The sequence below is a fragment of the Protopterus annectens genome, chromosome 12.part0 (assembly GCF_019279795.1).
Source record: "Protopterus annectens isolate FY-2018-M chromosome 12.part0, PAN1.0, whole genome shotgun sequence".
In the NCBI taxonomy this organism is placed as follows: Eukaryota; Metazoa; Chordata; order Ceratodontiformes; family Protopteridae; genus Protopterus; species Protopterus annectens.
In genome coordinates this window covers 1,105,951,185-1,105,964,445 of record NC_056746.1, presented here as the reverse complement: position 1 = coordinate 1,105,964,445, position 13,261 = coordinate 1,105,951,185, and the positions used below count along the sequence as shown (strand labels likewise).

General features: G+C 39.0%; 1 protein-coding gene across 1 annotated transcript in view; it reads left to right on the top strand.

The window, feature by feature from the left end:
- LOC122816256 (extracellular calcium-sensing receptor-like) overlaps positions 1–12,372 on the top strand; it is a 133,076-nt gene extending 120,704 nt beyond the window's left edge. Inside the window, exon 7 of the mRNA XM_044088994.1 lies at positions 11,456–12,372. Within this exon, the coding sequence (XP_043944929.1) occupies positions 11,456–12,372 (917 nt within the window). The remainder of the gene's footprint in view (positions 1–11,455) is intronic.
- The last annotated feature ends 889 nt before the right edge of the window (positions 12,373–13,261 follow it).

Here is a 13,261-nt window from a genome sequence, read left to right as displayed (position 1 = left end):
GTTACCAGCATAATCCCTCTGCCCAAAAAAGCCAACCCTACCTGCCTAAATGATGCCAGGCAGTGGTCCTTACATCAAATGTAATAGAATGCTTTGAAAGACTGGTTAAAATGCATTTAACTATGGTACTACCCCAAACCTTTGACCCACTGCAGTTTGCATATTGGCAAACAGATGAGCTGCTGATGCAATTTTGGTAGCACTTCACCTCACATTGGAGCATCTTGAAGAGAAGAGCAACTATGTCAGGCTGTTGTTCATGGATTTCAGCTTGGCATTCAATACAGTGATTTCAATTCAACTTATAGAAAAGCTAATCAACCTTTTCATAAATAAAGGGCTGTGCAACTACATCCTCAATTACCTGACTGGAAGACTACAAAGGACCTGTGCTGGTAACAACACTTCAGGGAGTATTACAGTCAAGACAGGAATACCCCAGGGTTGTGCGCTGAATCCTGCATTGTTCACAATCCTTACCCATGACTGCTCAGTGAAAGCTAGCAACAACTACATCATCAAATTCTCAGATGACATCACAGTGATGGGACTCATTAGTGGTGATGACGAGAGTGGGCATAGGAATGAGGTCAATTTCCCTGATTGAATGGTGCAATAACAACAATTTGGACCTGAACATCAATAAAACAAAAGAAATTATTATTGATTTCAGAAAGAGCTCTGCCATGCACCTGCCCCTCAAGATCAATGGTGAAGAAGTGGAGAGAGTACAAACTACAAAGTTCCTAGGGGTGCATATATCAGAGGATCTTTCTTGGAGTACAAACACAGGCCAGCTAATTAAAAAAGCCCACCAGCAACTACACTTCCTAAGAAGGCTGAGAATAGCAAAGCTCTCTATGAATGCTCTAAATACCTTCTACAGAGGAGCCATCGAGATTATTATCACCAGCAGCTGCACTGTATGGTTCGGTAACAGCACAATGGCCGAAATGAAGAATCTGCAAAGAATAATAAGAACAGCAGAAAAGATCGTGGCCACTAGTCTTACTACCTTACAGGAGCTCTTTGAAATGAGATGTAAAAAGAGCTCTTACAAAATACTGCACTTCACATCCAGCGTATGGTGGGTTCACTAAACTTGTATCTGGTAGAAGGTTACAGAATATCCGCTGCAGGACCTCCAGATTCATGAACAGTTTTTATCCAACTGCAATAAGACTTATTAATGCAGACATAAATCTGGTTATATCAAAACTATAATAGATTGTTACGCTCTCATTCTTTTTTTTTCCATGCAATAATTCTATTTATTGAATGCATACTAAAATTAATATATTCTCTTTCTAGTGCAATTCCAGTCACTTCATTGTGTGCAATATCACCCAGTCTCACCTCGGTGTATAGTGTACTTTTCTTTTCATGTGTTAATCATCTAGTAGTCAGTGTTGTCCAGTGTATATAAATAGAGTACAAGCATGTGTGTCATTTACCTAGATATTTAGTTTTGCACATAGTTATTGTTTATTCTTTAATACCTATCATGTCTGTCTTTTTGTGTTTGTTTTCTCTTGTAAAGGAGCTGACACTTGAAATTTCGTTTCGGTAGTACTAGTCTTTCCTAAATGACAGTAAAGTTTCTTTGAATCTTTGAATCTTTTGAATCATTGAAATCTTTTCTTTTTTTTCTTTTTATAATATAATGATGTGGCCAGACCCACACCCCAGCCAGCCAACACCAGGCCCTAGGCAGTTGTCTATCTTGCTTAGGTCTGGATCTGGCCCTGCTCCCATACCTTCACATTTCCCTCATCCATTATATGTCATTACCTCCCTTCTTTCTAACTTTCCTTAAATTACAATTAAAATCTCTCATTATTATTATTTTCCATATTAACTGTTACAACTGTTACTGAATGTTCACATAAGTGCTCTGTTCTGCATGCCTGTATATGCATATAAACCTATCAATCTGAATACAGCACCTTCCCACCTAATATCTGCCACATTAACTCTACCTATAGAAAATATCTATTTGTCTAATACTTTCATCATTCATTAAAAATAAAATCTACCCCACTACAGCTATATTTTCCTAAATTTAATATATCACTCCCCCATAACCTTTCAGTTAGCAACTTATTACACTCTGAAATAAAGGTTGTAAGCATATCACATCCAGATCTAATTGTGAACACCATTGTAGGATACACAATCTTCTTGACTTCGTCAAAAAAACTGTTTGCATTAACTGAGACACTCTTTGACATTATTCCTTCCATTTCTTTTTAACTTTTGCTGGAAGATTTTAAAACTTCTTTTTCCTAACTTTTACCCATTGTCCAGTATAAATCTTCACTCCTTCTCTACGTATCTCATCTTCTTCCTTCTTATTCTCTTCGCTGTCTTTCTCCCAAAAAATCAAAAATAGTTTCTGTTTCAGTTTTTTTTATTTCTTGTACAGCTATTTGAACACCTCTTTCATCCAATGTTCTTCATTATTTTGCTGTTCACTCATATCTTTATTTCCCTCATTCCTTTCTTGTACTTATTCCTGTGTGTGTACTTCCTTCCTTTGCTTATTATACTGAAACTAGCAAAGGCTCTCTTTCTTACATACCATACATTCTATCTTGTATATGTTCATAGCGGGAATTATCTCCCCATATTGATTACATTTAACTTTTGAACACTGATGTACTGAGATACACTTGCATGATAATATCATGCTTTTGGTTGCACTGATATCTTAAAGTCCCTCTACTAAAAAAGTCTTTCGGCTTTTCCCGGTTAGGGGTCGTCACAGCGGAACTCCCGTCCACTAATGATTGGCAGTGGATTTTTACGGTGCCGAGTTGCCAGCCCGATGCCCAACCTTCAAAGAAGCCACATCCATTCATGCATGCACTCACCTGCATGTCTTTAACGTCACTCGGCCATGGGGAGTACATGCAGACTCCACACTGAAGGCACTCCAGCCAAGAATCGAATGGGAGAACCTCTTGCTGTGATGCGACAACGCTAACCTCTGCACCACTGCGGCCTCACCTTAAAGTCCCTCTACTATCCATTATAAAATATTACACTAGGCAAATGCAAAATATCAGAATTTTTATAAGCAAAACAACACTCATTTCCTTTCCCCCAGTCCATGCATTTCTATTTTCCTTTGTTTCTGCAGTATTTTCAACCTTTGTTTCTACAATATTTTTAATAGTTTGGTGTAAGTCCAAAGAGTCATTTATTTTCATTTATTTCTTCTTCTTTGCCATCTGTCCTGAATTGCAAAAAACTTTATTTTTAATTAACCCTTGAGCAACAAAAATACATTTAATTCATCAATAACCATTTATTTCCCTCACATCCGTGCATAAAGTTATGCAACAGTCTATCAGTCTCAAATGTTTAAATGGGTAAAAAACCTAACATCCTTTATAGTAAAACCTGCAGGTATAATTATGTTGCTCCAAATAAAATAATGATCAATAACACTACCCTTTCTACTGCAAACACTTACATTTCACATATTTTTACTTTTCAAATGTAAACTTGCAGTATCTGCTTTGTTCTTTTTTTGTCCACCAACTACCTTTGCATATATTCTGCTTACTTTTCTTCCCCCAGAAGCACCTTCCAACTCAACCACTGTTCCTGTATTACTCTTCAGCCTTTAATCCCCCTACTTTCACCTCCGTAGTACATATACCTTCATGAAGCATTTTATCGACAGGAGCAGCTAAATGCTGCCTGTTTGTATCATCCACACTACTTGCCATCAACAATACATTTAATCCAGCTGTTGACTCCACTGCAGCAAGTCCTTTTATCTGTGACCTGATGTCTACTGAAACATGCTTCTCCACATGATCTACTCCACGTCACTGACTTTCCTCTATCACATTACCTCTCCCAGCCACCTCCATGCAAGGAACACATGTATTGCCACATCCAATACCAACATACTCACACAAAGAATAAGGGAAGTTCCCTAGTGTCATGGCTGAATTTCGCCTAGTCAGTATGAATGCCATCACAGGTCTCATAGGTTCATAGGTTCATAGGTTCATAGGTTGGTACTAGGCTATCATTCCTAGGGCCTATACAAGCCTAGCCATAACAATTCCCTGGCTATTTCTTCCCACAGTATTTACTTCCATGAAAAGAAACCATTGGCCTAGTATGACTAACCTGCTCAAGAAAGTATAAACAGAAAAATAAAAAATATTTTTGCTTAAACCTGGATTGTTACTATCCTTATAGAAAATGCTTGTCAATGTTGTAAGTTACAGGTGTATGCAAGCACTGTGAGGTGTCCTTGCAACAGAGATCTATAAGGGCACAAGCAGCTCTGCGATTCAGTCCACAGCATGTATTATTATGAATATGGTGCCTTGTTAACTGTAACCATGGTAGTAATGCAATTATACAACTGCCACTTGTCAATTGTGCATTGATTATGTTGTGTGAGGCCATGTACAGATCGCTAAACTCTGTAAACAAGTCTGCTATGAACAGGCCAATCCCACCCCTGCAATTCATAGCATGCCTGTGTTGTATTGCTAGTGTCAAAAGCGATTTATTTTGGGCAGGCAGAGGTGGGCTAAGGAACCTTCTATGTATATATTACAATAGGATATACCTGCATAAGGGAGCACAGGTAGATAGCAATATCACTGGGAGATTGCACTACTGTTCATGTGACATTAGGTGGGCTAGACATTGTCATGTATTTCTCCCACAAAAACTATAATGAGAATGTATTCTGCATGAACACAACTGTAGCCTCTAAATGTATATATCTGTTTACCTGCATGACACAATATGAAGCAGACAAGCACCTCTTCCTCTTACATAAGGCGGTATCTGCAGTGTTACTGAAGTGTATCTGACCTTAAACACCTTCTTTGTCTGAATGCACAGATGCTGCACCTGTTAGAGTTTATAGTCATATTAGCCATCTATTGTTAGACCCCTATGGTATTAAAGGCACGGCATTGCCAAGGTCAGCCTGTGGCACTTCTAACATTGATGATAGTCAGTTGTGCAGTATTGCAACAGTTCATTGCCTATGGCCAGCAACTGCAGGTTTGACATGGCATCAGGTAAATACCTATTTTGGGGGGATGCAGGGCAAGAGATAAACAAATACCGTCCATATGTATGAAGTATGTGTGAGCTACAGCCCACAGAGATATATTGCTAACACCAACCTGCAGCACACAGGGAGCACACAGATCATATCAGGGCAGGTGCATGATGGCTACTGATATGCTTATCCTCACATACATTTTCCTTTTGACTACACAGCAAGATGCCAAGAAAAGGAAATCAAAGGAAATGCAAGTTCTCCCGTGCACAGAATAAAATCTTTATGCAAGTCCACTGTCTCCACAGTCAGCAGATGATTGGCCATGAGAAATCTGACCAGCCCTTTTTCAACAATCCTTGGTGGGATATGTTAAATGACATCAAAGCTGTCTATAGCCAAGGCAGAAGTTATAAGTAAATCAGATGCTGGGCCACCAACATTTTTAGTGTTGCAATAGCTCATGCTGCATGTCTGGCAAAGGACTTGAGGGAGACAGGAGGCATCCCTTCGACCTAACCACCTTTGTCAGAGATGAAGGGGTTCCTTGCCTGTCTTGTGAGTCATTAGGAGGCCATGGTGCTGTCCTGTATCTTTAAGCTGAGCTTGACTCCCCCCCCAAGAATCTCTGTTAGAAACACCCAAAGTGTAAGTTTCTGCCTACTGGGTAAATGTGTTGTCTACTGCAGATTAAATGCAGTGTTGCTTTTATTCTTAGAAGCATCAGACTAGAAGCCCAGCATTATAAGGTATGTTAGCTATAATTATGTCCTATCACTATTGACAGTAGTACTCATTCACTCATTTATTCACTGTGATTAAAATAATGGTGATGAGATCATTTATTCTGGCTATGTTTGTTTTCATATCACAGAAGACTGATGGCAGTCAAACTCTGGTTTGGCCAGAGGCATGGTGTCAGTGTTGGATACAGGCAAGGTGAAGTCCAGATTGCCGATCCAGTCAGTAGACATGACCTGTGGGCCTATGGAACCCAACCCAGACACAGAAGAAGACACAGAAGGAAAAGTCATAGCATGTTCTTCCCAAGAAAGGATATCGCTACCTGCAGTGCAGTCCCTATTGGCTGCTGCAAGCTCTGTTGTCCATGAGGAAAACAGGGATGGACTTCACGCCAGTTGTCATACACACGATGAGTGCCACCCCCCCACCCAGGCTAACTGTATCAATGGGCACAACCCATCTAATAATTAGAGACATCATGCAGGATCAGGCTCAAAGCACCACAGTCCTTACTTAGACAGTCACTGTAGGCATTTTACAAAGTATGCATCATGACCTGCCTATCACGTATGTGTGACATCATTGACATGTTATGCATGACTCATGTCTCCTTTTGCACACAGGAAGCATGCCCAACACATACACACTCACATGTTCACAAGGCCCATTTCCAAACACACATGCACAGCAATGGTGACACTACTGGCCTCCTGCCAATGTACCCTAGCCCATTCTCCATATCTGACACACACATCACCAAGCTGCTTTCACCCATACCAACATACACATATATTTGCCTGTGGATGACACTTGACACTATGGACATCCTCACCTAAACAAATGATGATAACTGTATCCTGCACTCTCAACTCTGTTACTTAGGTAGCTTATGTCTAATGCACAGTGTAGTCAGTCTATGGATGGAAGAGCACAGCCTGGGTAAAGATTTGCATGCATTGACTGTATACTGCTTTATTCTGGCCTGTACTTATGAACCAGCTCTTGCATCTTAGCCAGTACCACAACACACTGTGCCTGCCTTCATCTGGCTTAGTCCTCCCCTGCAGCCAGCTCCTACTGAAGCTTCTCCTCAGGCTCCTCCTCATTGCCTGCTGGGAAACTTCTTCATCCTGAATGTGTCCACCATGCTGCAAATGTTTGCATAAAATCACGTTATGTAACATAACACAGACTGCAAATATCTTACTACATGTGCCATGGTCATACTGTGGGGCACCCACAGTTACACCCAAGCAGTGGAAGCAGGCATTCAGAATTATAGACATATGCTCAACAATGGATACAAAGCAAAGAAAACTCCAGGCTGCCACAGCATCTGAGCAACTAACTTTAATAAAGAACTGGTAAATGCTTTCACAGTGCACAATACTGCTTCATCAGAACATAGTAAAAGTAACAAAACAGGCAAACTTTTAAATACAAGGCAACCAATCAAATGCAGACCTTAAAATTGCATGATAATCTAAAAAGCATCTTTGCAGTGATTATGTCACCTTTATATGCACCAATAAAAAACACCTTAAACTGCCAAGCCCCCAACTCAATTTTGTAGTGGGCATGACTTTAAAATAGGCTTTAAAGATACCCTGTCATTTAAACCTGGTTCTACAAATGCTTTTAATAGTAAAGTCCACCTTTGTTCAGCACATTCAGTTTTATTCTTTATATCACCTTCCATATCACTTTCATAAATAATTTCCAGTACAAAAAAAATTTAAACATATGTTGTGAATCATAGCGTTTAACATGTTTTGCTAAAGCATTAATCTCTCTACCTTTAGATATATCATTCAGATGTTACAAAATCCTAGCTTTAAATGCTCGGTTTGTCTTTCTTATAAAAATGCATTACACAATGAGCATCCTGCATAATAAACAACATTCTTAGTTCTACAATTAACAAAAATATCTAAAGCATTATCAGTACCAGTAACATTATGTACATAAGAAGTGCAAGACAAAATATAATTGCAAGCAGAGCACAAATCACATTTGAACGTACCATTATGCTGTGAATACATATGTATTTTAGAATAATTTGAATGTCTATAACACAACTGTTGTTTCATGGCATGATTGTTTCTAAAGCTAAATCTAGGTTGAATGTCAATAGTCTTCCTGATATCTGAATCAGACAACATGATCGACCAATGTTTCCTAAAGATATCACATACAATATTGACATCATTTGAAAATGTAAGAACAAGTCTATTCCTAACTATATCAGCTGTTCTCACTACAGAGGACTGACCCTCCTTTGTGCTCCTGGAAAAATCTGCTAATTGTAGAACTAAGAATGTTGTTTATTATGCAGGATGTTAATTGTGTAACGCATTTTATATAGGTAAGACAAACCGAGCATTTAAAGACAGGATTTTGTGACATCTGAATGATATGCTCAACAATGACCTGAGCTTGACACAGGGTATAGGTTTAACCATTGTCTTCTATAGTCTTGGGAGTTTTGATAGGTGTCATTAACTGTGGCTCCAGGGCATATCAAGCATCACCAATAAGATGCCGCTGGGTAAAACCACTCCACACAAACCTCTGATATCAGTTGCACATGTGCTATATTTGGGAACTGTGAGTAAAACCCAGGTGGCTTGAAGACATATTATATATTACCCCCTGTGTATTACTAGCAGTTGATTGAGTAGATACACTTGTGGTTAATATACCTTCTTCCCGGTTCCCCATGTCGGGCCTTTTTTGCAATATGGGTGCAGTTTGCGGCAGCAGTACCTCAAGGAAATGGGCTGTGTCATAAAAATTCCATATGCTGTTGGCTATCTCCACTGTGGCACATGAATACCACATATACTCTTCCACATGCTGTAGCACGGCATCGAGGAACTGGTACAATATTCTTGAGACAGATGTCTGGGGTGCATTCACTGTGTCCCCCATTGGTGATTGAAAGGTACTTGTAGACAGTATTCACAAAGCCATTTCGTATCTTGGTATCTACAAGGATAGATACTTCAAGCATCCCATGGGCCTGTGAGTGGGGGCAGCATTCCTCATGGTGACTCTATTCATACAGTAGTAGTATGCACAATTTCAGTGTCATGGATGGCATGAAATGTTTAGCACACATGAATGACACAAGTTCATAGCTTCATAGGTGTTTACTAAGCTAACGACCACAAGGGCCTTTCTTCAGCCTAGCCATGCATCCCAAATCTCTGACAAGTTCTGGTACCCTTAATAAGTATAAGCAGTGGCTTGGGAAATATAAGAGAACATGCATGCCAAACCAGGGAGGAATTTCCTGTTCCCCATCCAATTTGTCCAAGTTACATTTGAATTTGGTTAGGGAAGAACTCTGCTTCACATGGATGGGGAACCTGTTCCAGAGATGGGGTAATGGGTCTCTGGGATATATACCTGTCTCTCCAATAGGTCCTGTTTATATCACAGGCAAGGTTTAAGTCTTTAGAATGTGTAATTCTGGTGCTGTTTGATTTGTAAATATGCAGGAGGTCCAACAGGGTGGAATCTGACAATGCTTTGCATGCTAGGCATAGATCTTCCCTCCGTTGCCTGTTGGAGACAAAATACAGGGATAGGATCTTGAGGCATTCTGCAGAGGACATGTTACTTACACCCTGTATTCTTTTAGTAAGAAACCTCTAGAGATGTTCCAGTTGTTGGACATGACTGGTTAGGTATATGCCAAAATGTGCATTGTACTCAATGATAGGTCTGATAAATGCTGAATACAGTGGAACAATGACTTCCTTGGACCTGGATGCCATACTTAACCTATGCGGGTGATACTGAGCAGCACCATGACTACCAGATGCGAGTCCAGCCTCATTCAAATACACGTTTGTTAATGCTGCAGCTACCCCATAATTAGTTCCATGATCTTCCTGCTGCAACTCCAGGATTTTACTGTGATCATTAACGCTGGAGCTAGTGCCTTTAGTCACAGTATATACATATACATACATACATACATATATTTATATATATATATCTCTCTGAATCACTCCACCATATTGGTTGCCCATATTTGCATTTGTGGTGACACTCATTTTAATAATGCTGATCATTGCCATGGCATTATACTACCATTATCATATTATGTGGGCTGCGGGATTTCACAGCCATACCCACAGTGTGTGTCTGAATAGCCCACACCCTGTGTGTGGCCACTCATCATACAAAATTGCTTACTGTGGCACAAAAATATTTCTGAATCTCAGGGATTGTTAGAATATACTTGTTTATACTGAATTATAAGATATTAATTCACTACTGTGCCTTATAAGTAGCTGGACATTTACCTCTAATGAGCAGTATGAGGTTTTAATGTAAGAAACTGTAATTTGTTTCACTGAATATATATTATTTGTAATGTTATGTACAAAATGTATAGCACAGAAGTTGAAATATTACCTTTATAAGTTTATGTAAAGAAAGCACAATTGCCCAATGATGAAAAATTATATACTACACAATTTTACTTGACTTATATATTATTGTTTACTTTTGAAAAGTATCTTACGATGTTTAAAGACATAAGAACTGATCACATTATGGTCAGTTCAGGAACCCCAGTAGAAATGTATTGTAGCTTTAGTGTAAGCACTCACTACCTTTGTGAGTTAAGAGATGAAGACCAAGGCTGTGCCACTGGCCAAGTGAAGAACAGCATTCAGACATATCATATGAGTGGGTTCACAGACAGAGGACTGAGTTGTGATAAAGTAGAGTACAATCAACTATATTCTTTATGATAGGTTACTTCAGGGATTTATTCCCAGAGGACTGGGCACCTGCTTGTGTTGCAAGGGAGTAAATACCAGTAGGGAAATGGGCAGTCCCAGTGTTATTATAAGGGAAATTATCATGCAAATGAGAGATGGAAGGGCAACTCCAATGGGTAACTGGAAATACTAAAATATAACTGTGATTTGTAATGGCTGCTTTTTAATTATTTCATGGATGTACTGTAGAGGAGATACTGACCAATACCACTAGGGAGGTTGCTGGCATGTTGGGACTGAATGTTTACAGTTCCCTTGTAATGTATCTGGTGTAAGTGGGAAAATGCAGTGAATACACTATGAGATTTTTAATTATTTTGCCTAAAGTCAATTTCAGAGTACCTCACTTTAGATTGGTGAACTACCAATACCTGTACTTGTTGTGTTTTGAGTAACGGTATTGGATATCACCTGGGCGAGGTAGGGAGTGGACACTAGCTGCACCTAGTGATTTTTTTTTTTGGAGGGAAGTACATTGGTTGAACACCTGCCAGTACCACTGATAGTAAGCATTAATGCATGTAGTGTGCGGGAGAGTAAGACGGTGAATAGAAGCAGATGAAGTGCTCAAAGTGATTTTCAGCTGCGGTGGGGAAGTCCCTTTAATCTGCACACAGGGCACTCCAAGCACATAAATCAGTTTTAATATGAAGACAATATATTTGGCAAAGCAACCAGCATCGTAGGCTACTTACATTCATTCATATAATTAGTTAACCTTTAGTAAATGAGTAGCAACATATAATAGATTGAGACTATGTATTCCCAAATATTATGCTGCAGAGTGCATTACATGAGCTGTTGTGAAATCCTTCCTCGCATGTCTAACAGTGTGCATTACCTATGTGTTTCACTTGGTTTTCAGGTGCCAGTGACTGTATTAAGTGCCTAGATGACTCATGGCCCAGCAAAGGACAAGATAAATGTATAAAGAAATCCATCGAATTCCTCTCTTATCAGGACTTCCTTGGAGCAACATTGACTACCATCACTAGCATTACTGCACTGTTACCTGCAATGATATTAATTATTTTTGCTAAATACCGTCACACTCCTATTGTAAAAGCAAACAATCGAGAACTGAGTTATATTCTTCTCATAGCTCTTGTCTTGTGTAGTCTTTGTTCTCTAATTTTTATTGGAAAACCCACTGCATTAATGTGTATGCTCCAACAGACTGTCTTTGGTATAATGTTTGCCCTTTGTGTCTCTTGCGTATTGGCTAAAACCATCACAGTAGTCATAGCCTTCAAGGCCACTAATCCAAACAGTAAGTTAAGAAAATGGATGGGCCCAGTGCTTCCTGGTTGCATCATCTGTTTCGGCACAATTGTACAAGTCACTCTGTGTGTTGTGTGGCTGTCAACTGCACCTCCTTTTCCTGAAGAAAACAGGAAATTCAAACTAGATACAATAATAATTGAATGTAATGATGGGTCCAGTAATGCTTTGTGGTGGCTCTTGGGTTACATGGGCCTCTTAGCCAATATAAGTCTTGCGGTAGCTTTTTTAGCCAGGACACTGCCTGACACTTTCAATGAAGCCAAGTTTGTCACATTCAGCATGTTGGTGTTTGTCAGCGTCTGGCTGTCCTTCATCCCTGCTTACCTGAGTACCAGGGGGAAGTATATGGTTGCTGTGGAGATATTTGCCATTTTATCTTCCAGTAGTGGGTTAGTTATATGTATCTTTATTCCAAAATGTTATATCATATTAGTAAGATCCGAAATGAACACCAGAGAATATTTAATAAGAAAGGGAACATTTACCAGTAAAATGTAAGCATATCTAAACTTATAATGGATGTATGGCATTCTGTTTAAATGGTTCATACAAAATAGTAAGTGATTGAATAAATACATATGGAAAAAGTTTCTGTAATGTCATTTATCGTCTCACAGCATGACAAAAAGAAATACTTGTGCAATATCTACTGCAGACAGCAAAACAACGACAAAAATAATTTTTACTATAGATCAAGCTAAAACAGTACTCACTTTGGTGTCAGGGAAGAGCTTCTCATTTAATAAGCTGCCAAAATGCATACATTACAGACTGATTTGCCAGGTAATACCTTATGGTTTTGAACAGTGTGCCAGTTTGGTACTTACGCTATCCTGTGTTGGGTATTTATAGAAAGGGAGTCACCTATATCCACATTTCATCAGTGCCTGCTCCCTTTGTCTGCTTGTTCATTACAAGCTGATAACTAAAGTTGTTATTGAGTAATATCATTCTGTTTGTCATGTATTTACTTATATGGTTATGCATTTGTTTGCTTATTTGACTATATGTTTATTTGCATTTGTTGATTGTGGAATTCAGACTGGACAATAACAGTTTTCAGCAGTTGTCCAAGGGGAAAAAAATCACAACCATCAAAAATACATAAATAAATAAATAAAATAAATATGTTCAAAAAAGGAAATGGTTTCTAGAACTGTAACATGCAAGGTATGGCAACACCTATCTATCTATCTATCTATCTATCTATCTATCTATCTATCTATCTATCTATCTATCTATCTATCTATCTATCTATCTCTCTCTCTATAAACCCATCACATCCACTACAAGAGCTTGTGTGCTAGTAGCTTATGGCATGCTTGCGTGCTGTCACCTGCTATAAATGGCAAGTGAGCTAACTTCCTCTAGCCTGAACCTTGTAAAT